The sequence below is a fragment of the Tinamus guttatus genome, unplaced genomic scaffold (assembly GCF_059628265.1).
Source record: "Tinamus guttatus ecotype Peru unplaced genomic scaffold, ASM5962826v1 Tinamus_guttatus_pri_ptg000240l, whole genome shotgun sequence".
Classification (NCBI taxonomy): domain Eukaryota; kingdom Metazoa; phylum Chordata; class Aves; order Tinamiformes; family Tinamidae; genus Tinamus; species Tinamus guttatus.
This window is the reverse complement of record NW_028288774.1, coordinates 14,559,523-14,586,657: the sequence shown is the minus strand read 5'-3', so window position 1 is coordinate 14,586,657 and position 27,135 is coordinate 14,559,523. Positions and strand designations below refer to the sequence as shown.

General features: G+C 36.4%; 1 protein-coding gene across 1 annotated transcript in view; it reads right to left on the bottom strand.

Moving 5' to 3' along the window:
- PPFIBP2 (PPFIB scaffold protein 2) overlaps positions 1 to 9,447 on the bottom strand; it is a 66,588-nt gene extending 57,141 nt beyond the window's left edge. Inside the window, exon 1 of the mRNA XM_088525907.1 lies at positions 9,353 to 9,447. Coding sequence (XP_088382033.1) covers positions 9,353 to 9,416 — 64 coding nt within the window. The 5' untranslated portion in view covers positions 9,417 to 9,447. The remainder of the gene's footprint in view (positions 1 to 9,352) is intronic.
- Positions 9,448 to 27,135: the final 17,688 nt, after the last annotated feature.

The window sequence follows — 27,135 nt, the reverse complement described above, 5'->3', positions numbered from 1 at the left end:
TCCTCTTTCATCCCCTGCTCCCCTAGAAGTATTTTGCACACCAGAAAGTAAGCAGGACCTGAAGTTATTTTATCATCAGCTTTGGTAAATACTGCCCCACCGAACTGAATCTGAAATAGTTATGAAATGTTTAAAACTTGACGGGGAAGAGGCAAACTGGGTTCTTCTCATACATCAAAAGCTAAATGTAGAATTCATCACACTAGAGAACATTCTGCTATTGATTTTTTTACATGACTTGCGTGCAACAGTTTTCACAAAAAGAGCATTTTTTCTTTAGCCAACAGATACAGACAAGGGAGGAACAAATATATGAGAAAAACAAAGAAAAATATACATAGGCTTTCAGGCACACAGCCACTACTCCACATGTGAAACAGAAACAACAATCTTCAAGGCACAAGTATAAACAAATTGCTTTAGATTTAAATTAATCTTATTAATTATTTTACACAACCTGATATACAGCCAGGTTGCACCTACTACTGCAACTATTCTTTCTGTTTCACAGTACTGGTGATATCTTCCTTCATCACTCTAAACTTATCATATCTCTCTTCTATCCTCAGACTATCATGCCTACAGTATTACAGCCAATATTCACCTTCTATAGAAAACAAATCTCTAGGAAAATAGACAGTGCAAGGCATACATTTTGACAGGCCTATATTTGACTTGATTCTATAGAAACACTTGAAAAACCACATATATGCATGTGCACACACATTCATATGTACACAGATGCACTTTAATCTCAGTAAATTGTTGCCTTGAGAAACTCAGTTCTACAAATTTAAAAACTCTCAAGTATTGAAGCACAGAGTCAGGCAGAAATTCCACACTGGTCAGTTTCCTGAAGCTGGACATACTCTGTACATGAACTTCACCTAAGCCAAAAGTTTCAGCTGACTCATCAGCCTACACAAGTGCCGGGGCCTTGGCATAAATTGCACATATTGAGTCTCCACAGCCACAGTCTAAGGTGGGCCTTGGAGGATAATCCTGTCCTTATTAGGGACATTGGGAAGACAGCAACACATCTGTTTGTTACTGGGAAAGAACATAAGCTTAATATCTAGTGATTAAGTCAAGTCAAATTAAGAGTTTTCAGCTTTTTTTTCTTGCTGTTCCCTTTCCCTGCCTTGACTTTATTTTCCATGTAAGTTTGCATTAAACAAGGAGCAGAAAGAAACCAGGAGAAAATGTTTCTCTACTCATTATTAACTTCAAGAGATGCAACAAATGAAATTCTTTGAAGACATCCATATGCCAAGTTCATGTACGCTGTGCTTTAGAGAACCACCTAACAACACACAAAAGCTGGTATCTCTCATGACTTGTGTCACCTTTATGACAGGGAATTAATTTTGAACATAAATAGTAAGGGATTTTATGAACTCCTACAGGAGACAATAAAGATACTTCAAAGTACTTCAAATAATAGCAAAGGCACAGACAACAGTTTATTTTGTATGCTTAGATGCATATAGGTGCATTACAAATGAACTGCCTAAAAGTGGACTTCTTTCTTATATGCGCTAGTTCCATTAAACCTTGAAAGGAATCTCTAGCAATTAATATTAAATGAAAGGAGTAGACATCGAAAGGTTTGATCTCATAATTTAAAGATTTTCAACTGAGACTAGTATCCATGAAAGAAACTATTAAAGAAAATCTATACTTTACAAGATTTGCATTTATATTTTAAAAACAGGGTGTCATGAGACCAGAATGACCAGTGTTTGATACCATTAGGAAAAAAAAAAAAAAAAAAAAAAAATCAAACTGTACTTGTAACCTCTTTTGATCAGCACATAGAGAATACACGTCGTATTTCTGAAACACATAAAGAAATTCTAGCTCTCAGAGCAAGATCTCACCAACAAGTCAGTGGGACTGTATATATGCTTACAATCAAGTAAGGGCTGAAACTGCTTTATTGGACTGAAGCCCTCAGCACACAGCAGAAGCAAGCCTTCGCATGAGTAACTCTCCCTGCCAGGAATGGTAGTTAACCACAGATTTCAATGTATCTCTAAAGAGAACGTGACTCTTCCATCAAATACATGCACACACTGTCCTTCTTTGTAAAGTTATTTTTAACTCGCTTCTCTGAGTGTTGCTACTGCAGCCCCTTTCATTCTCCCAGCTGAAAGGGAAAATAAAGGCAAAACCAAGGCACTTTTCATTAGAGAGGGAAGTGATCCAGGGAGGGAAGTGATCTAGAAATGCAAAATTAGATTCAGCATTTTAGTTCAGAAAACTTCCCATTTCACTACTTAAATTCAAATGACTCATTGGCTTTCTTCTCTTACTTGCTTTCCATGTTATTTCATATTAAATAGGACATATATTGCTCGACACAAGGACAAGAACACCACACCATGAAAAACAGAGCTAGAAGCATGTAAGAATAAATATTTAGGTAAATATCATTTATGTCTTTTTTTCTTCACGATGCTTCTGCAAATCACATTGAGTTTTAGCACTACAAGTAAGAAACCGGATATCCCTCCAAAATGAAGAGTAAAGAGAAGCCACATTACAAACAGTGACTACATGTTACCATTATATTGCACCCTTAATAGTAATTAGTTTGTGTCTGCCGTATTATAAACTGGTGAACTGGGGAAGAATGCAGTTAGGGCACCAGAATTTTATAAGTACGCAGGGGAAATGAGTGCAGTTTTGCACCATGGTAAAAGGACTTGGTGTATGATCTTGAGCAAGCCACAGTGTTTCTGCACCTCATTTTTCCAGGGGTAAAAAGGACTCTGGGAAATCTTTTGCTATTATATTCATGTAATACTCAACACCACTGAATTGCACTATTTTACTGGAATATTAATCATCATAAATTTCCAACTAAGAAAAAAAAAAGGCAAATAATACTGGACAAAGAAAATCCAAGCAACTCAATTTTATCTTCCACATCTAGAAAGTAGATGAAAAGGAGCTTAAAAGTTGCTGCATAGTTTAGGTATGTTAGAAAGAATAACAAGTCAATAGAAGGGGGAAAACAACTTTAAGTTGTTTCTTACACCCTGACCATGAAAGCACATTTTGAGTTCAAAGTTCCTTGCAATTAACTGAATGTCTCCAAAGAAACATTCCTTTTAGGCAAATACATAACTTATTCAGACAACAGCAATATCTGCACCTTGTTAAAGTAACCAAGCAGCACTAAATAAAGTTTCAGTGAGTCTGACCATTTCAAAAATTCATTCTCCTCACCTTCTATTACATACATTCATCTTTCACCACTTTTAGCAGTAGATACCGTTTCTGATTCAACGCATACCACTAAATTTCTGCTGTACAGCATTTATCTTGATTATCTCAGCCTATTCCCTCTAAAATTGTCTGAAATAAGAGAATATAATTTCCGGTAACAGACAATTCAACCCTTGGTGTTTACAAAGAGATATTCCTAACATAGCTGAGCTGTCTAATCTGGAAAACAGGAGGAAAAAAAAAAGGGGGGTGGGGGGAGAGAAAAAAGTTAAAAGTATGCTTTACCCCGGAGTAAAAACGGTTTTGTATAAAGCAAAATATTCAATTACAACAGTGTTGATATCTCACTCACACTGTTAGAAAAAAAGTTATAATCACAAATTTCTTCTAGCATCTCAGTCAGTCACCACACTTCTACAGAACAGTTCTTTTATTTACCTGCTTTTTTTACTCAGTGAGCGTATATGTTATCCAAGTTCTTCCCCTCTTCTCTGAGATTACAAAAGATAATTTTCCTTTGAAGTACAAGTCCCTTTTCCTCATGGAGATAGCCTTAAAAACTTGAATTTATGTAAAGTAGCAGTAAAGCCTGAATTAGATATAATTCAGCATCCTTCTCAAGCCTTCTGTCAACTGAACGAAGAGGTAGCTCACATTACCCTTTCTTCTAACACCAACATGCAAAATAAATCACAAATATTGTATTTTGAATCATAGCTCTTATTAGCTTCTCCTCAAATCTTTGTGTTTAGATCCTTAACTACAGAAAATAGAAACTGCTCAGCTGGAGTAACAGGAAGACCCAGAAAAGTTTACAAGCCTAGAAATGTTAATGATGACATTTAGATGCATTACACAGCTTTAAGTTTCAAGCAGCTCAGAAGATTTTCAAAATACTTTCATTAGAGCCACACATGGGCTCCTTGAGACAATTTAAGGACTGTCTGTAATTTATTATGCAAATTATACATGTAATCACCAAACTTTTCCCTTTTACAGGCTCATAAGCCCTAAGCAGTGACCTACAGCACATTATGTGCTATATATACACACACATATGTGCAACAAAAAAACCTCTCTCATCCAGATGGACTTGCAAGTTAAGCAGCCTTATAGCTGGTGGAAAAAGAATAGATTATAGAATAGATTGCAGCTAAAGTTGCAATTTGCCTAGGGTAGAACAACATAAATTGCAATTCCGTATTTGAGTAACTGTGTACAGGAAGTATCCATCATACAGGAAGAAAAAAAATTATTAAAGACAACAACTTGCACCAATTTTCTATCTGCTAGATCATTTTTCTATAGGTATTTCCACCTATAAAACTAGTAATCCAATTAAAACAATGTTGTAAGCTAAAATACACTTCATTCTAGCATATGGTTTGTAGTAATCGAGAGTAATTTTCTTGTTTTACTAGAAGGCAGTAATATTTGCAAGGGAAAATGATGATCAACTTAATCAGTAATTCACTGTGACCTTCCAATGCCTTTTTGATTTTACATAAGAATTTTAAACATCTACTTTAGCAAGCCATTATGAAATACTTATAGGAAACAATTTATCCATGCTTGTCAGCCCAGCATGATTTTGCAGCATTGCCCTGTTTAGAAGGGGTAATCCATCACTACTACAAGCAGGATTCAGGAATTCTTGGTTCTCTACCCTATGCTCATACCACACTACTTGTGAGAAAATACGCTTAGGATAGGAAGGGTATATGAAGCAAGTTTCTGGGACAGTAGCCCAAATAGCTATAATGACCTTTTGCAAGGCTAAGCACTCAAAATTGAGGAAATTCCAAAGATCAAGTTGCTTTGGCAACTCTGAATAAGAAACGAGGAGACAATGCCGCATCCCTACAATCATCATGTATATTGCCATGATTTTGATATAAATAAAAGCAAAACTTTATCTGAGCTGCTATGCAAAGTATTAACTTCAAAGCTGCAGAATAAGTTACTCCCCTGCAAAACTCACTATCAAATGGATGTGATGGTTATTCACATCTGCATGCTAACACCAGCTAGCGTCTTCAATGTTTCTAAGAAGAAGAGGAAGACTGCAGATAGTAATCATAAGCCATATAATCTACGATTAACCTTTTCCATTTCTTCCCTTTACTTCTTTGTCTATTTCTTCTTTATGTCTTACTGGTTCAAGGTCAAAACGTTTCTCTTATTTTCCTCACCAGATTTTGATACATACTTTTCTGATAGTTATGACAGGAGCTTGGTATTTCTCCATCAAAGATTTGAAGTAATTTATTTTTTCATTTCCTTTTTCATATCTCTACTGTTATATAAATACGCTCTAGCTAATAACTTCAAAAACCCACTACTATATCTTATAGTTAAACTTCACAAATGCTCCCCTTAACCAAAGCCTCACAGTAGTAAGATAATCAACAAGTATTATAAACACCTCATTTGTTCAGGAAAAAAAGGTTATTTATAGACTGTCAATAGAAAAACGAAATACAGTAACCATGAACTGAATCACAGTCTATTAACAGAATTACAACTTATTTAGAAAATACAAGGATAATACAAACTACAAAAACTATGATTGAGCCACTGCAGCTGTTGGTCTCTGATCTATATTGAAACAAATTGCTCATTATTTCAATTATTCTATTTCTGTCATCATTATTTCAACTGTAGTTTTTGTTCAGAGTTTGAAATAAAATTCTATAAAAAACTGCATTACAAGAAATAATGCATATTCATCATGTAAAATAATTTTTGTCATTGAAAATACTATGAATCCCGAATAGGACAGAAATTATAAAAATATAAAAACATCTGTGAATATATAGATTGAAACAAAAAAGTAAGGGCTAGTCTCTATTCACTCTACACAATCACAAGATGCTTGTACTGTCTGTCAGCTGCACGGCACCCAGTGTTTATTTTAAATAAGACTCCCACACATGCACACCACAAAATGGCGTCAAGAGCTATCTGTCTGGTCTGGACAATTTCAATGTCTTGTGAAGCAGAACAAAAAATTCTATTTTCTTTAGTCAAAAAAAAAAAAAAAAAAAGCCATGACAGTAGTCCTTGTGTCTTGAAAAAAATCCGCAGTGATGTGCATGATTCCATCAGGCTAAAGCATGAAGTCACTATTATGTCTTTTGATTTTATATTATTTATGTAGAAATTCAGTGAAAGCTTTATTCCACAAAAATAAAATCAATGGGGCTCAAAAACAATAGGGGCATTAATTTTTTTTCTAATCACTCCTGAATTTTTAATCCAAAGTCTAAACACAGAATTAGAGCTGATTTACTAATACAACTCAGGAACATGGGATATATCTAGACCTTGAACTCCATTAGATTATGATGGAACAGAAGAGCAACAGAAGAAACCAGATCCTCCGAGGAAAATATATTAAACTTGAAAAACATCTGGGGATCTCTTAGGGAGAATTTCCTCTAAAGACCTTTTGTTTTCTTGACAGAAGCGTGGGGAGCAGTTACATTTGCGGTACACCGCTAACGCAATGAACTGAATGTGAATATTCTGACCCTCAAGGAAGATTTGAAATGAGCATGCCTCTTGGACAACTTCTTGACAAGCTTTATAATACCTTTTGGAATCTTTCAGTACTAATAGTGAAATCCACACCCATGTGGATCCAGTGAGTAACAATAATACTCAATAATAATTGCAAGAGATTTGGTTAAAAGAAAATTCAGTAATTCCATTGCTCATGCACTGAATTTAAAGATTCTGGAGCTGCAGACCATAATGATGTGACAGTCATTTTTAGATCTTATATTTATGGACATTATTCACAAAGGGAAATAATGGCTTTTCAGACTGCTGCCAGGGAAAAACAGTTTGTTATAAACAATACGTAGATAAATAAGTATTTATTAAACATCAGGATTATTCAAAATGTATAGACCTTTGGGAGCAAACATTTTAATAAAGGCATAGAAGCTGGAAGAAACAGAATGTAATGATTTGGTAAAACCACAGCTGGAGGCAGAGTTCAAGTTATGCACCTCAACAAAGAAAGTACAGACAGGTCTGACATTGGGAAGCTATCTGTAGATAAGGCCTCTGTTTAGAGTGCAAGTCATGCTGGCTAATGGATGTCATGTTCATTGACAATCACATTAGGCTTTTTTGCAATTTTATCCAAATAAGGCTAATCATTCAGCATGCCTAATTTATACAGCTATGAGGGTGGGTTATCAGGACAGATGTAACGAAGCATTAAAGACTTGGGAACACTGACCTAGCTGTCAAATTTGATCAAATCCAATGGAATTCAATTTGTTAATCTTGCTTGACAATCCTACCCTCATGCACTCTAAACACTAATACATTTTGTATTGCACTGAGATGCACAGTCTACAGCAAGACTTTCTATTTGGACTGACCAGAAATAGGCCCTAGCTCTGTTCAGATTTGGAGTAAGAGGCAAGACTTAAAATAGGAAGTCCAAAAATAGAATTGTAAATCCATAAATATTTGTAGTATGTATTTTCTTTCCTAACTCTTACCTTAAAAGAAAGAAGCATGAGACCACAATCAAATATTTTAATAATGACTGCAGCTAATAAAAGAAAATATGATTGTTTTCTTATTAAAGAGCGAGAATTCCAACCCTCTAACACAAGTTGCTTTTGCCTGTGTATATATACACAGATCTATTCAAACATCAACTGACCAATGCAGACATTTCTGCACCTCTGGACATTTCAGTTCTCCATAGTACTGATCAGATTAATGCTCATTGTACGCCCTATAACGAAGGCTTCTGAGTCCAAGAGAAGAGTCTAACTCTTCCTAATACCCACTCGGGACTTACTCAAAAGGTAACATCTTTTCCATCAGCTACATAAATTTCCAACAGCCACAAAGCTTTGGCTTATTGCTACATAGGAAACCTAGATAGAGTGAAATGAAATAGCACAAGCTCTGAACAGTTGATTTATCCTGTTTCCAGTCTACTCTAAGAAGAACAAATATAGCTTTCTCCAATATTTTCAGTGGTAGACATAAACCTGTAGGTAGTAAACTTTCAGTCCTGGTTTATTTCAGGACAGTCCTTCTGAAGGAGTTTCCTACCTTACTACTTCTCCAACTCCATGGGACAACTAAACATTCCGGTTTTCCAATCCTTCTCCAAATTGCCTAAAGAAGCCTAGTGTATTGAATTAGAGACAATCAAACTTGGATAATTACTCTGTTCTCAATTTGAGGCAGATTGGATAGTAATTATTAGCCCAAATACAGGCTCCACCAGATCTCTCAATCATACTAGAATAGGCAAGAGGGAGTTCTGGAATACATAAACCATTAGTTAGAAAAGAATGATCAGAACACACTTAGTCATCCTACCTTTATGATGTCTTATATATTCAAATGATCAAACACAGAGTAAACAATTTTGCCATCCAATTGCACTTTCCTTTATGTTGCAAATATAAACAAATAAAAATGAGATCAGAGCTCCACCCAGATACCCAGTTTCTTTGGGGAGATTAGCTCATACTGAATGGTTTGTTGTCACAAAACCCAAGGCTACTGAGTCCTAACCATAGAGATCACCTCTGTCTTATATACAAGAAAATTGACAGAAGGATTTTTAACTGCCACATCATGAGAGCATCAAAAGACAGCAAACTGCATTTTGCATCACATTTCTTTATGGCACATATTTGTGCAAAAACAAATTCAGAGTTCCTCTGCTGGAAAAGAACACCATTAGGGAGAACTGTACATTCTAACTCACAAGGACATGAAGATAATTAATAACATAGCTATTCATTATTTATATACATGTGTGAAGGTGCATTTGTATGAATGTGTGTGTATATATGTACATATATACACAAACATATATGTACACCGAGACACAGAGGTATAAATTTTGATAAAGAGTAGCCAGCTAAGGGGATGCTGCAGTCTTAATGAAGACCTTAGTGAAAAAAACTATAGAAATTTGTCTGTTGTAGAAAAAGTGACAATTTAAGAAACAAAACACAAAACAACAACAAAAACAACACATACACCTCCGGAACTGCTGTAGGAGGGACAAAAGATTAACATGGTTAGATTCCAAAGTAGATGGATTGAAAGCAAAGCATTGTTATACCTGCAATGATGTCATCCATCTGCTCCAAAGCTGCTTCAAGCATATGACTAGCATCGGAGGCCATGATCTTAGATTTGTTCAGACCTTTACTCTTCCTACTGAAAAGACAGATGAAAGCATAAGTATCATACTAAAAATCAGACTTGATAGAAAATCTACTTTGCTGTTACACTGTAAATCAAGCCACGCAAGCAAAAGTCCTCTTAAAAATAGAGCCTAATTAATTTTGACATTTTGACTAAGAGATTTTACAAAAGCCAGCAAACAATCTCAAGCGCCCTGGAAGCCTCGAATTTGTAAGCGGAATTTTCTAATTGAAAGTTGATTTTATTCCAACCTTCTTTACTGTGGGAAAACCATCAGAAATGATGAAACTCAGTAAAAAGCCCAATAAAATGGATTTTTTTCTTAGTAACACATCAAGATTATTTGCTTCTTTTACAAATCAAGAGTCCTAACACACTGGCTCTTCACGAGCGTGCTGCTGAAATATTTACAAAGATACAGAGAAATTTCATTCATTAATAACCTCTACATAGTCAGTGAGTGTACGTGTCCTATGCCATTCTGGTAAATGTATATAACATGCAAGAATGAGAATCAGAAACTACCTTTCAATTTCAGCCCAGCCAAGATAAACTATAATTTATCATAACGAGTAAGCCATTGTTTAATTACAGATCAAACACATATGAAGAGTAACATGAGAATGTCATATTAGAAAATGGAAAAAAAGTCTTTTGTTCTTACCTAAGGCAAAGATTAATGAATTTTGTCTCTCCTATTTTTGTCAAAATAGTAATTTAAGTGTAGACAACGCTAAATGTAATTAATTTTCCCCAAATACATCTGATATTTATAGCAATGCTCTATGCTCAATGCTTCAAATGCTCTATTTAACAGAACCAGAAATAGGGCAAATTATGTTCAAATTGAACAATCTTGGAAGTCCTAAGTGAGCAGATGAAGTTAAAGTTTCAGAACATTTATCCATGTGATCTATACTTTCAAGAGACTCCTTTTGACTCCGTTTATTCCCTTTGTTGATTTTGGCAGGCTTCCATCTTCTGTTGTTGCATTTATACAATAGTCTAGTGTAGCAGATTCACTAAATACTTAAGAGATACCTGAACCACTTTAGGAAAATTTCTTTTAGTTTAAAACAACCATAACCAGCAACAATCACTACAACAAAGGGAAATCCGTCTTTGGCAAGTAGATGCCAAAGATGCATCTAGGCTACCTTGATCCTGAAGCTTATGCAGAAGAAAAGATTCATTCCCCCCAAAAAACTATTGCCAACCTCTGTGCTGTTAAATCAGGACAGTAGACCAGCTCAAGATTAGTGGGAAGAAAGCAATAAAAATACTAGAAATAGCATAAAGTCTATATTGGTAGGTGGTAATGCATGTTCTTATTTGCATTATATGATTATGCTTCGTGTACCTTAAGCAGCTACAGCAATTCACATTTATTATTAAAAAGAAATGGAAGACTGTCAATCTTAAGTTTCAAATATAGTATGACTGCCCTATACTGACCTGTTACATTGACATTTTGCAACAGCAAAACTTTTTATCAAGACCTTAACATGAAATGGAAAAAATATTTTGTTGAAAAATACCACTACATCTGAGTCTTTTATCTCCTCCCAGCCTCTATACTCCTTGCCTTCTTATCCGTATGCACAGTATAATTGCTGGTTAACTGAATCAAGCTGGAGTAAAACCGGCTAGACAAAAAATACATGATTTATTAATAAAAGTAAAGTGCTTTGCTCCAGCGTAATAATGTAATATTACTTGCTGAACATCTTTTTCTAGACAGACCTGTTGCATGAGCTTCAGGCAAGTCTTATTTTCCCAGACACTCCCTTCTTTGGCTGTTCTGAGCAATAATATGAAAGTAGCTTCTTAGATCCCGTAAGATTTCAGTTACCATTTCTGATCTGTTTCTATAGAACTATCTGTAGTTGTAGCTTTTTTTTTAAAATAACAAAACACCTGTATTAATTGGAAAGCACGGTGAGTTATACAAAAAGAATATACATATTTGCTGGCTATTTAATGGCAATTCTTTTTATTTTTTTTTCTTGAGTGACATCAACATATGCAAAACATAATGACTTATCTGCATTCATAAAAACCTGCATATGTTGAAAAGCAGTTTTTGTTTAATCTTTAGGAAACCTGAAAAAATATTCTTCATTTCTATCAATAAAGTAAAAGCTTTAATATCAGTATTAATATTTAATATTCTAATTTTCACAATTGTACCCAGATTAATTTATAGCAGAAAAATACAGGAAACAATTAACTCACCTTTTCAGGACTCTGAGAAGAATATACTTTCCCCATTCAGTAAAAAATATTCATTGTTAATAACAAAAGTTAGTGCTGTTAAGTAGACTTAAGTCTAAATTATTTCATCCCTTCCAAGCCACATGCTCATAAGAATTTAGAGCCCAACCTACAGATAAAGATATCGCAACCCTGTTTGTTATAATTACCTAAGTAATAAGATCATCCAGGAAGTAAAGAACACCAGTCTGAATGCTCTACATTTATTTTACTCAGGTAGCTTTACCCAATAAACTCCAATCTCAGATTTGCATTTCAAATCAGATGAAGAACAATCTCTGCTGGAGCTGTTGTGCTTGCAGCCAATATGCCTTACAAATTCCTTAGGCTACTTTCCTTATGTATAACTATAGTTTCCTGTGCCAACAGAACATAATATTTAACAGGCATATTCACTGGGCCTTCATAGTCATGAAAAGACTAAATTAAATTTGAATCTTTCATGGCTGCCATGAACCAGCAGCTCTCCAGAGATAAGAACATGAGCATAACTCCTGACTCGGACATTTTTCACAGTTGCTCCTAATAATGATGCTGCCAGTGTTATCAGTTGTGGAGAAGGGATGGGTTTTGTGCTAGGAACCCATGAAATCCAGATCTCGCTTTAATATTTAACACTGTGTGGCTTTCAGTTTCCTCTCATATTTAAAAGACATTGCTAAAAGATAAATGCCACCATCTTTCTGGGATGAGCCATTTCGAAGGATTCAGATTCTAAGCACTTAATAGCATAAGGAAATACTAAGAGCCTTGACATAGCTTCAGAAGGCATTTTTTTTCCTCAACTGCAAGATGGCTCCTAGGGAATGATGATGATATGTGCGTGATTCCCACTCCCAACATTTCCCACCTTGCTTTTCCTCCAGCCATATGCAGCACTCCATGCAGTCACTCCAAAGGTCTAGAGCTGCTAATTCATCTCTCTAATCTTTTTCAGAAATTTGGAAAACACCAAATGTTATAAATACATATTTGGACAATAGTCTTTGAAAAACTGGCATATCTCTCCAATTAAGTTAATTCTCAGCCCTAAATAACTATCTGCAGCTGTTAGGAATAGAAGGATTTCAGACGATCACTAAAATGACAACCTAAAGAACACTGCTATAGTGCTTGCTATACAGCATCATTCAGGGCTATCCGTCCAGAAAGCCTATTCAGCAGTAGGGCTTAAATTTCATGTTTTTGTTAACATAGATACTACCTTCTCTATTTCCTTTTTATGTGGTTCTGTAAAACAAGTGGAAGGGAAAATAGAAGTAAAAAACCCTTCCTCTGTTTATGACCATTTACATAATAAACAAAAGGAAAAAAATAACAGCATAGAATTTTAAGACAACTAAACCAGTAAAGGATAACAAATATTTTTCAATCAGGGAAGTCATTTAAAAAATGTAAAGGCAAAGGTCCATGGCAAAGCCAGGAGGATGCAGAAGCAAAGGGAACAAATAAACAAACAAAAAAATCTGGAAGTTACGCTTACACACTAGAAAAAAATGAAGACTTCCCAAAGCTGTACAGAGACTGAATCATCTGGAAATGGCAGAATAATAGGGAAAGTTTCCAGTCAACATATTCCTGGAAGTCCTTATATGTAGACATCCTTGGGCAGAACTAGTACAAAGTTTCATGCTGGAAATGACCTATAAAACTAAGGTACATCAGTACTTAAGTATTACCCAGGCATTGTAGAACCCCACATCCTGTGCTGCAAGCAATAGCTGGAGTTGCAAGCAGAAAGAACTATGCCATATTTAACTAAATAATTTCCATAAAGATATGACAGGAATTGAATTCATTTAAATTTGTGATATTACCATCAGGTTTCAGTGAAGTCAAACAACTGTTTTCAAGAATAGGCCCATTAGATTTGTGAAGCCAAGTCAGAAACTAAACAATTCATTTAGAGGGAAAAAAAAAAAAAAAAAAAAAAGGCGGGGGAAGGGGAGGAAGCACCCTTAAAAATATGGTAAGGGCTTTGGCTGATTCTTTATGATACTTTAAAAGTACAAATCCCCTCAGAGTAGCTCTTCCTCAAGACTCAAAGATATCAACTTACAGTTCCTATTAGTGGCATAACTGAATTTCCTGACTCATGTTTGTATCAAGTCTCATCCTTAAGTATAAAAGCTGACACTAACAGAATGGCATGTGTAAAGCCAGGTTTCTTCCGTTCCTCTCTACAGTAGTTTTATTAACCAGAGAAAGCCCTTTACTAAAGTTTTTTTTCTTTAATATATAAAAACATAGTTCATAAAAAAAACTTTAAAAATCACTTCATAATTTAATTTTACCTTTGCCATCAGATGCACATATCCTTCATTTTGCAGAAGTAATTAAAAATTGGTTCAAGGTTCTGTATATTCATGCATATGTGTGTATAAATACAACCTTTCTCTCCGATAGGCACATTAACACAGCAAATTCTGTAATTCATGATTTTGCAAATCTTATACCAAAATGCATTATGCACTACTAAAGTGGGCAAAAATGAATCAATGCTTTGGATTTAAAGTTCAAATGAGTTAAGCATGGTGATATATGGGAGGAAATTTTCTCAACCAAAACGTGAACACTTCTGGACTTATGATAAATGCAAAGGTGAATAATACACAGAAATCAAACATGGTACTACACATTAGTAATAAAATATTGCAAAAAGAGGGCAAAAAAACCCCCTAAATATTCCTGAGAGTTTGTTCATTTAAGCTGAGAGATGATATTATGAATGATTTACATTTTTTATCTAATAAACTGAAAGGTGAGAATTCATAATAAAAATAAACAGAGAATTAATGTGTGAATGAACTCTTTGCCATTGGGTATAACAGAACACAAGACCTTAAAACAACTTGAATCTTTTTGTTAATTCCTTTTACCTAATCTCTTGAAGTTTTACTCTCTAAAAATCCTAAAATTTTCAGACAAACTATTGTGGAAAAAAAATGAAAAAAACAAAAACAAAACACAAGGAAAAACCCAAAGTTTTTAATCTTTCAGAATCAAGAGAAAAATTGCTAATATTGCCTATAAGAATAGACTTTTAAAAATCTCTCTGAAGGAGAAGCTTCTTGGCCTGGCCATGACTAACCTAGTGAATTGGTCCAAACTCTAAAGAAAAATCCAAATATTCAATATCTGTTTGCTTTCCTGAATTTCACTAAGTTCTATAAATATAGATTGTTCTTCTAACCTGCTAGGCTGTTATGAAACTAACTTAGCAGAACAAGCATTTATTAATGAATTTATTTTATTAAGCAAGTAAGTGCACATGCATAAATCCCATGATCTCTACAGAAGTGTATGTGAGCACTATGAAATGGAGACTTTAACTGTGGTGTGACTTACACAGGTGCTCTTTTGAATATTAGTCTGAAAACATTGCTGTTTCATTGAAGGCTGCCAGTGCTAAGACAGAGCCAGAAGATCTGATGCCTCAGAGTGCCTGATCTTTAAATCTACCCACAGTGTCTGTTTCCTTCCCTTCCTCTATGTGTACAGAGGACTATTTTAAACATCAGCTGCTTTCCCAACATCAAAGAGCAGGCACTAATAACCAGCTTAGTGTTTAGTACTCATAGAGCCCTTCATCCTAGTGCCTCCACTGTTATGTATCACTGCAGGGTCATCTAGACAGGTGTCCATCAAAATTCATATGGTCCTGAGAGGCAGAGAGCAGCTTAACTGCTCTGAGAGCTCACAGAACCATAGCAACCATGCTGTCTCAGACTAGAAGTCTGCCTGGCTCACTGGTCTGTCTCCAGCGATGTTCAGTATAACATACATTTAGGGTGATCAGCCTCCTGGTCTATCTTCCTTTCCTTCCCATCACTGGAACATTTTGTGTAGCAATTGTAAATAATTGGAAGCATCACTAGGCTGGTTTAATATTTCCCACCCTGTATCTGTGAACACCTACATACTTAATTCACACTAACAGAAACTGATAATATCAAGTACTTCTGCATAAATTTAAGCCTTGCTAGCTATTTTGAGGAAAGTATCTGCAGAGAACAAAGAAAAGATACACTTCTGCCAGAAACTACAAACACGTAAGTGACTGGATTAGAACATTCAAACTAGAAACAGGTCACAATTAAAAGCACCATATCCCACATCACTCAAAAAGCCATCTTCAGGCTTTCCAATTTTTTGACTACAGAATTTTTATAACCAAAAGGCCAGAATTCTCCCTGACATTTTATATCCTGATCTAAAATTTTCTTTTGCTCCTCCTTGATACAGAAAATAGACTAACTCATTATAGAATATGGACAAGTAAGGAAACAGCCAAGTTGGACATTTTGCCATAGCTTATTTCTAAAAATCAAAGTACAATCTGCAATCATATTGACTTTCCATACTTAAAGGACAAACACAAGCAAAGACAATTTACTAATTACAAGAGAAAACATTATACAGTATGGCAATGCTGCAAGACAGACAGAAATCAGTAACTAGACATTCATAAGAAGCATTCTATTTTTTTTTTAATTTTGCATAGGTGACAGAAAGTTGTAGTAGTTCCCAGCTGAAGAAATGTTATTACAGCTGGCAAGAAAAACATGACATCCTTTATTTCTGTTTTTCCATCTGGCTCTGGCAGAAATATGAATACCAAGATGGCTAGGGACTGTTCAGGAGCTCAATTACACACCCACTGAAACCAGCAGCTGACTTGAGAGGAAATAAGAAGAAGCCCATAAATGAATGTGTGACCAGATACATAGGTCTCTCTGACGACTTGCCCATGGGAAATCCTCTTTAGCTAGGAAAGAACTTAACAGCATAAAGTACAGTGGAGAACTACTACTCAAATGTTTACCTTTCCCATTTAGCTCTCATTTATGCAAGTTATTCCTGTTTCCTGCTCTGCTGTTACCCAGAAATAAGTAAATTTCAACTAAGTATATATCCAATTTTGAATACTTCGTGCACTCTTCTTATATTTCTACAGAAGACTTCTATAAAAGACAGTATGGTACATGAATCAAATGCGATATACCCAATGGCACGAGACACAGGAGAGAACTTAAAAAATATTCAAGATACATGGTACTAAGCATGGAAATGCTCAGCCTCCGTTTCATCCACAGAGATGACTATTAGAAAGCTTGCTGAAAAAGACCAATAGCTCAGTAAAACAGTTTTCACACATGAATCTCCACAGCTGTCATATTCCGCTTTACTCATTTTGGCTTAATATCGCATAATTATTTCATTCAGAAACCTCTTGGAAGTATTTCGAATAAAAAACTAAAAAATAAAAAAAATAGAGAGAGAAGATCGGACCCACTCATTAATTCAATATTCTTCCTATTTTTTTAATACACATATTTGCATCCTAAGTTCCTAAGACAGCATCCTAAGGACGCTACCTGCATATTGGTTTATCAATGAGATACGTATAAACGATGACTTTTGAACTCACTCTTTTTATTGCGAATTCCAACTACTTACAGGGCATGTAAAATATGAATCTATATGGATCCAACTATTCTAATGAGCACACTTAGCTTACAAAAGTTCTACTGTTCATACTCTAGTTAATCAAAATACTATGTAAAACAAAACTAGAGAAATCCTTTCTGCTACAAACAGCGCAAAAACATATCCTACACTAGCGTAGCACAATCAGGGAGATCCTGAATTTTAAATAAGAGAAAAGTCTGTGGTTACTAGTAATTAGTTACTAGTACTAATTACTAGCAATAAACAAAATAATAAAAAGGCAGAAAAAAGAAAAAAAAAACCTTCTTTCTTGCAGATAAAATTGCACAGAAAGGAAGCTTCCCTTCCCTCATACATTATAGCCCCCAAAATTAATACCTCCAGAAGGGGTTTTAAAAAGTCATCTAAACATGTTTTCATCTTCAATGTTTCTGAGAATGTTTTAATGGCTAAAAGCTCTCCAATTTAAATGCACCCCATAATGGGAAAATTAATGGGAACAGCCTCCAGGCTTTAAATGTTTATACAGCTACCTCCCTACTCTCCAATTTTATTGCTTCAGTGAAGGTAGCATAGAAGACGTATTTTGCAAGGCTAGATCTATTTTAGTTAAGAAGTATATATGCATAAACTTAATTATTTTCTCACTGGATCGTTTTAGCATTCCATTTCTCCCTCCTTAGAAGTATAGCTCAACACTTCCCAAGACAGCTGCTCAGAAAAATAAAATTCAACAGGCAAATCTTCTGACAACAAAAGTAATGTCATCTTGCATTTTTCTGAATCCCTATTCTACCTGCAAAGCTCTATCTTACCTACCTAGAAAACTACCATTTTACACAAGCCTTTCAGGATAGAGCTACTAATAGCCCAGTTCCACAAGTCTGCAATGTTGTCATTATGGGTCAGGTAGCACAGCAACAAAAGCTCTCCAAAAGCTCTAAGCACTCAGAAAATTTTTAATGTGCTCAGAACAGAAATTTCTCTTCTATTTTCAGTCAGACTCGGAATCACAACAATGTGCAATAACTGACATTATTTGCTTGAGAGATGACACATGATTTGAAACTAAAGTGTTTGTATAGTTTTAGTAAGAAAAGCATTTTGCAAAGCAAGTTTGCAAAGCAATGACCAAGATATATTTGACAAACCAAATCCCATTCTAAAAATCTGTACTACCAGGTTACTTCTAATTCTACCAAAAAGTCTTAACATTGAAACAAATTGCAAAGTTGCAGTTAACACAAATGCTACAGTATAACTGTAAACAAAGCAATACATTGTTATAAATTTAGTCAAATTTTACTGTCTCTGAAGAAGAAGGATTAAAAAACCCTTTGTACTGACACAGAAAATAAATGAAACAGAATTCTTACGTTACTTTAAATGGTCTGAATGTCATTACAGCATGGCCAGAAATCCTCAGGAACACAACTACAGTTCCAAACAGTAATGATACCTGAGGGGATACTCACTGTCAAGTTACTACTCATCCTGACTTGCTTTAGAGTGCTTGATGTCAAAACTCAGTAGCTTTTCATAAGTGAATAAAAGGTTTACTACTCATACTTGGTCCTATTGCAAATAAATGTATGGAGTTTCTTGAGGTAATAACTTAATCACGTATTTATTGCTTAATCCTCTATAGCGAACTATTCAGTAAAAAAAGGCCACAAAACCAAATTATTTCGTTTCAACAAGCTTTCAATGTTCTTAACAGCTATCAGCTGATTATGATGTCTTTTCCCAAGTTTCTTATATCTGCAGCCAAGAGACAATGCACAGAGTCAAAAACAGCAGGGAAAAAAAAAAAAAAAAAAAAAAAAGACTGAACAACTACTCAAATAACTGGATGGAATGAACTAAAATTTCCTTTTGCATCCTGCAGTAGAAGGAACACTAAGTTTACTGTCAGTTTCTTCAGACTGAATCTATTTCATTTTGCTGAAACTGGTTCAAAGTCTGCTCTCCCAACAGCAATCATGACAGCTTTAGGCTAATGACCTAACTTTAGACTGAAATCTGATTTGCTACTATAGGTAAGAAAAAAATTACATGTTGGCTTGTGTGCGTTTTGTGCCTTGAAGAATTACAAGTACCTATATTCATGAGAGTTTTATTAATTCCTGAAAACATATCTAGCTTTTGGCCACACAAACATTAAACAACTGCACTGTCACGATGGAATTATTTCTTCACTGCTAGTCCTCGCTGAGTGATAAGTGCTAAGTGATAGTTTAGCTCCATGACAGAAGGTGTATAATTTACCTGTCAGTTAACAAAAGCAAAGGAAAACCATTTTCTATGGAAATGATATTTACACGCAGCCTACCTAGCATCACAGTTTTATCAGTATTAACTCACTGGAACGTCTGTAGTTGAGGGCTCAAATTAGGGTTTTCAGAGCAACTGAGTAGTTACTAGTCTCATTATTCTCTCTTAGCTCTCAGTTACTCTAAACCTCTGATCAAATCAAAGATTTACAATGACTGGTGACTCCAAAACAGGTTCTAAAGCATGAATACCCTCTTATATAAAAGGGTTGAGGGGGGAAAGAGAAAAAAAATGTTCAATTTAAACACAACCTCCTCTCCCCACATGTTAAATAAATGCAATCTTACATCCACATTACATCCGTCTTTCATTTTTCAAGTAGTTCATTCTTACGCAAAGTGTACACAAACTGAATTCCACAATCTAAAAACCAAACCAAAATCACTAGCAAATTTATTAGTTAGAGAGCACAAGGCAAAACAGACTATGTGCACAATTTTTTGCAAGTTTTTAATCTTTAGCCTAGCCTATAACTATTGCGAAATGTAGCATGCACTGAACAAAGTACAGGTGAATAATATTGTAGACTATTACACACTTTTCACAACACACTGCCAAAAATTCTTCAAAGCAGGCCAGAACAGATTTTTTCCTTGCACAATAGCTTGTTATAACAACTCTCCTTTCTTCCAGTAACAAAAGGTTCTGTTACCATTTTCCCTTTGTACATCTGAAGTTTGGCAGATCAGACAGTTCTGTGCTGTTTCATGTAAGATTACTACTTTGGATATATTTAGCTTCCTATATTAAAGGAGATTTAAATTTCTCATTCAAGAAAAATAGGTAGTAGTTCAAAAACATTTTACTGATTTATAATTATCATGACTTAGATTTTCAGGTTTAGTATAGTTTATAACACTAAAATACTTTGTGTATGTACTTTTCTCCAGGAAAACATGGAAGACTACTTTCAGGAAATAAAATCAAATGATTTGCTTAATTATTTTTGATTTTTTCCCTAGATACGATTAACACATTCTTTATGAGAATTACATGTCTTGCTTGCATTGGTATTTTACAATCTATGTTCCCGACAAGTCTCTCCAAGGATAATTTTAGTATTTTTTATTTATTCCCTTGAAATAATTATTTGATGTAAAATTGTATATTTTGCAAAAATGTAAAGTTTAATGTCAAATTGCTACATCTTACAAAAAACATATATTATAAATACTCCATTCCTCTCCTCCTCTCTTGGTCTCTGCCTTCTTACCCCTATCTCAAAAGATCTCAAAAAGCATAATCAGGTTGCAAAGTGCTTTACAAACATAACATTTGCATGCTACACATGTACTTCAATTCCGGCTGGTTTCTGTCTCTCCTCCCAGCCCACACCAGCAACTATATTTAACGTACAGTTAGCAAGGGTCAGGTCACCAGGATTCATATCCAACTCCCTGGGTTAAAGCTCTTAATGCATTACCTACAGACTCGCTGTTCTTGCAGTTGTCAATTTTATGCTTTTTCAGGAACCACTGATTTATTTTAACATCTTTTCTGGTAATCTATGGAGTGATCATCTATTTGCTCTTGGAATTGTTCAGTGAGTGATGGCAAGATCAATGAAAGATGACCCATTTTGTACACATTCTTCTCAGTTGACCCTCACTGCAGAGTATATAGAGAGGTTATAATCATTACTAAATCAAGGCCCAAATTCTAACATCATATCTGAAATCAGTTGTAGAAGCTTGATAAAGAGGCTTTCCTGCATGAAGTAATGGTACAGAATTAACACTAAATTTCAAGTAGGATCTATTGTGAAAATGTATCTTTATGCCTAATGAGAACCATTGTAACACATGGAAGTGTTGTAAAAGCTGGTTACTGACAATACAGCTTATCACAGGCTGAAACGCCAACAAGGCATTCAAAATAAATTACAAAAATAATTTTAAACAGATTTCATTATGAACTCTGGAGTAAGTAAAAAGATGGAAAAGCCATCTTAGGAAAAGCTTAGCTTGGGAAAAATATTTTAACACCATCTAGTGAAATGCAGAAACTTTTCTTTCCAGGATGCTCAGTGCTGGTCTCTTACCTGTTTTAAGTTATTGGATTTACTTCTCCTAGGTCTTTGCTAGAGAAAGCTTTACAGTACTTCATTTGGGGAACTGGTTGAATTACATACATTCTGTGACGATCGTAAACTAATGAAATTTATAAATTTCAACGCAAAATCTTTAGAGAAAGATATTCTGATCATGTAGTATTAAAGAAGATACTACCAGCTGCATTGCACTGGAATAAAACCATGATTCACTGTTTTGCAGGGATATGGCAAATATGTTCCCCTGTCGAACTAAGCTTTCTAAGCTAAATTTTGGGTAGAAATTTGGGTAAATAAAACTGTATCTTTGTATGAGTAGTAGAGACACAAGAAGGCATCCCCAACTGTGAATCTGTAGACCAACTAGGTTTGTTTTCAGAAAGGAATAAAGTAAAACACCATTTCCAATACTGCCAGTGCTTGAAATCCAGATTGAAATTCAGCAGCTTAGATTTACCAGTAGTAATTACTTCAAAAGGCACCACAATCTGTTGATCTTAAGAATATGAAGACACAGTTAACAAGTGAATCATTCTTTATGAATATTCATATATGCTCTGATTCATATACTCCTGCTCTGATGAAAACAAGAATCACATTCAGTACTTAAGGTTACAGATAAGCAACTATTTGAAACAGAGAGGCTTTGGACCTGTCTTTCCCTTGCCAAATATGTCTTAACTTGTCCTCAAACTCATTCTACCTCTCCATCTTAAAACTAGGTTTTGGTGGAAGAAAATCATGCCTGATGATTTATTTCCTTCAAGTTCACATCAGCTTCAGGCATCCAACATCAACTTAGTGCCATATTCCCAGGTGATCTGCAAAAGACCTCTTGTACAATCACCTACTCATGCTCTGCCAATCAGAAAGAAAGGCAGATTCATCATTTACCACTGCAGGCATGTTATCTGTTACATTCTATAAAATCAACATTAGGCTACCATAAACTAGGAAGTTCTCTATCTTTCTCTGTATTCAATCCTCTACCTTGAATTTCAGTTATTTCTTGTTTTTTTTCCCTTTACATATATATATATATATATACACACACAGGTATGTATATACATAGAATGAATAAAGGGGTTATATATATATATCCGACATATACAGAACTGAGAAAAAAAATAGAAAAATACTTCTTTCCTATTAACAGCCATTCCTTTTGTCTTCTTTCAGAAGAGTTTCATAATGATGCATGGCTGGTTGCTGCTGTTTACCATCATCTTAACATAGATGTAGTACTGGAGTGAAACAAAGGTGGTAGCAGCAGCAATCTGCCATCATTCCTCAACCTACTGCATCTCTCTCCAGTGACAGGACATGAAGACAGAAAAGGAATGTAGAACCAGGGAACAACCTTCCCAGCCCAATTCCTCCTCTGCTTCATCCACACAGGAGATGAACCAATTTCTGTCCCCTCCCTTTAATTTGGTGCTCCCTATAGGGCAGAGTCCCAGATGTAGGACAGATAATCAGCTAGAACTTTTGTCACTTGCGTATTACCTGTAGTAGGTAAACAAAGCATTGAAGTTTTGAGAAGTGAGACTTACATTAGCCCAAAACATTAACAGACACACCATAAGCAACAACAACACATAGAAATGTCAGCTGTCGCAGTGGCAAGATTAGCACTGAGCAATCCCTCAGCTTCTAGTACTAAACTGTACTTGCCACGAGACAAACCCATGGATCCTTCGAGCTCTTCCTCTGCCCAGTTTACATTGTGTTTCTTTTAGTCTCAAGGAGTCCTGCCAATTGCTTGAGATCATAGGCAAACGAAGGGCAAATGCATATCATTTTCAAACAACCCATGTTTGTTTAGGTTTGTCCCAATTTGTCCTTTCCCTTTCCTAGGGGTGAGTTCTACTAACCAAACAATTGCCCATTAAAAAAGGTACAAGTAATTGTAAAAATGTATTGGGTTTGGACAAGTTTATATAGCAGACCAAAATCAAATGAAGAAACACAAGTAGAGTAAATCAATATATCTGGAAAGGTGAGATTCAAAACGTTTTGCTCTCCTATGTAACTCTTCCCGCACATTTAATCTCCACAAAACAACTTTTTTCCACACAAGTTTCAGAACTAGGCCCTTCATGCAGCCACACACCTATTCACATACTGCCGCGTCCTATAAAACAGCAACAACAAAAACACGTACACAGAAAAGTGCCTCTTACTGCTCACTCTCCCACCAAAAGCTTGCAATCAAAAAGCTGGTATTGCAGAAGACGTTTATGGTGAGAGAAAGTGTGCTGCGCGTAGAAGTCTTCACCAGCACGCACTGCACTCCACCAACCTCTCTCAGATCCACAGTCACTGACCCAACAAATTAATATTTTAACATAAATACCACGCAAAACTAAACAAATGACCACATATCAAAGTCTGTGACTACTCACTCTCTTTGCAAATGGTGAGGAGGAGGTGTTTTGAATCATAATACTGCAATGACATAAGTGCTGAACTACAAAGCAAGAGATGACATCTCCTTGTACTTTTACCTCACTTAATTTTGTCTTGGTAAAATAACTCATTATAAGTGGTTCACCTTCCAGATGTTCTTCTCTGAATATTCTTTTAACTGTCTTATTTCCTTCACATGCCTCTTTTCCAAATACATCTTTTTCTTTCGCAAACACTTTAACAGAGATGTAAAGTGCAAAATAGGGAAGAAGAAAAAATACAATCTGCTTGCTTCCATTTAATAGAACTGTATCCTACTGTAGCAGAATGCCATGACTGACAGCACACTCTCTAATATCAATAATATAGCTTATTTCCCAACCTGCTAGCCGAAGCCAAGTTTCAAAGCCTCCCTCTCCCCGAGAATAAATGCTCAGCACACAGGAGCCGTATCTACGCAAGAGTTTTCTCAACAGGACAGAGCCCTTAACTCTAACAGCAATTAAGTAAACAAGAAGAGAAGCAACAGGCGCTGTTTCCAGTCACACCTCCAGCAGGGTTCCCGTTCAGCAAGCAGCCCCAGCTCCACAGAACCTGCACGCCCTCCGCCTCTGCCCCCGCGAGGCGCCGCAGCCCTTACCACACAGCCCGCGCCCCGACCGGGGAGCCCGCGACGCCCGGCGAGAGACGGCGGCGCCGCCGCCGCTGCCTTCCACCAAGCGCCCCGCACACAGCCCGCCCCGCCGCGGCACCCAGCTCGCGCCGCCCGCGGTCACCGACCTGCTGCGCTCCCTGCGCTCCCAGCTCTCCGCCGCCCCCGGTGCGCCGCGCAGCGGCCATTAGCTCTCACAGCTGTTGGTTGGCGGCCGTTGGCGCTCGCAGCCGTTGGTTGGCGGTTGGCGGCCGTTGGCTCCTCACGTGCACCAGGAGCCGCCCCCCCGCCCACGTGACGAAGCGCTGCAGGTGGGGAGGCGCATGCGCCGACAGGTGTGAAGGGGCGGCGCGCGGCAGCCGTTAGCACGCGCCGCAGCCGTTATTAGTTCGGCCCTCGGCGCGCGCTATAGCCGTTAGGATGAGTGTGGCTGTTGAGGCTCATAGCAGCTATAGTGGTGTGTCAACCCTGGGCAGCTCTTACGGGCCACCCAGGCTCAATATGTCCCCAAGAAGCACTTAGCTGGATAGGAGCTGGGAGTTACTTCAGGATACCCACAGTAAGTCTCCTCTGTGTGGAAAAGAAAAAAGAAAGAAAACGAGGAGAAAAAAAAAAAAAAAACAAGATGGGGGTGGGGGGGGAAATGGAGACCTCTTAATGGTGTGCCCTGAAGGCAAGGGGTTATCCCAGCAGATAGCAAAGCCAGGGTTCCTGTATCAGTGTAGCTTGGCAGGCATAAGCAGCTATAGCAAATTCAAAATAATTAAGGCTCCTGCCCTACCTCTCACTAGTCTTTAAAAGGTGTGAAATGAGCACCTGGGCCTGGCCTCGTGGTTAAGGAGTGTGATGTGCTTGCTGAGAGCACCATGTTTGCAGGCAAAGTGTTCTTTCCTAGTGGCTCTGGTGAGTCCTAGCTGGTGTCTCATGACTTTGTTGGACTTGCTATGCCTCAGTTTCTGTAGCTACAGGGAAGCTTTTGGAGAACTTGCCACCCAAGTTTATGAATTGTTTCTTGTGCCCTTGTTGGGGGGAATTGAGTAATTGCTTAAAACTGCATAATTTTGAAGGCATGTTTCTGATGCATATTCCTGCATACCAGAGATTTCGTAGGTTAACAAAAACTTGATGAAGTAGGAAAGTAGAACCTTTTTTGGGTTGAAGAAAAGTAAAACTTTTTTTTCTATTTTTTTTTCATTTTTAAACTATATATTGTTCCTTCAAATGTTACCTCTCTGTTTTATTTGTGTTAGTAAAATAAGAGTATGCTACTTATACAGATATTTGTGGGGTTTTTTTGTGTGTTTTTTGGGTACTTATTCCAGGAAGATTTTATAGTAGTGTGCAAAAATCTCCAGTGAAGCAGGGCTCCCAGAAAACAACTGCGTAAAAGAAAGGTGTCCGTAAAGTGTACTTTTTTTTTTTTTTTTGTCTCTAGAGATTTCAATATTGCTTCAGGGAATATGGGAAATGCTGCAAGATTTGATCTTCAGGGGTTTACTCATCGCTTTAGGTTCCTTGCTGATCCAGTGTTTCTGCTGTCCTGTTCTTTTTGCCCAGGTACCTCATCCTGCACGTGTACAACCAACGCAGCTTTTTAACAGAGTGTATGTGGTGAGTAATTTTGATTATGTAATTCTTCAAGGGAGTTGACAAAATAACAGTGAATATTTTGTTGAACGTGAGATAGAGTTACAAGTACTTATAATGCAGGCAATGTATTTAAAACGCATACTTTTTGCTCTTTGTAGAATGGTGGTATTTCAACCACTGCAGTTGTATGTCTTCCCTCTGTGATAATGTTGACATTCGTATAGTCTAAGAATGTTTAATCTTCTTGATGCTTTGATATAATTCTATAGCTTATCATAATTGGGTTCAATTTTTAGGTTTCCTTTTGGCTAGTGTGAACTTGTGTGTGTTTGGATTTGTAAACATAGAGGTATTTTGTTTCCTATTATGATCTCATATACTCTCTGACTTCCTGAAGTTGCATGTGACTTTAATTTTTTTCTTAAACTTGTGTGTAAGACCAAGCCCGTGAATCACGTATTGGATCCTTCAGATGGGAATTTGGAAAGCAAACATGCCCGAGATGGGAGGAGAAAATAGAGGAGAAAAAACAAAGTCGAACACCTTTGAAACATCTCTGAACTTGCTAAAGTATAATTAAAATTGGCAAGAATTCAAAAGCTCTATATTTATTTGACTTGGTTTTGAATTTTTGTTTCTCTGCTCAACTTTGAGGTAGTCATGTTGAACAGGTCACATGAAGGGGTAGTCAAAACCAAAATGGCTAATAACATTTGAATCTTTCACTGTAGTACTTTAAAATCAATATTAGAACACTGTTGCAATATTGATAAACCTTTTGGAGAAGGACCAGTATGATTTGGAGAAGTCTAGGTGAATTATAGATATTTGCATCAGTGCCAATTTTTCTCATAGCCTTGCTGACTGTCCAGGACATGTGTCTGGGTGATGCCTGCTTGATGAGAACTGCACCTAGAATTTTGTGTACTCCTTTGTG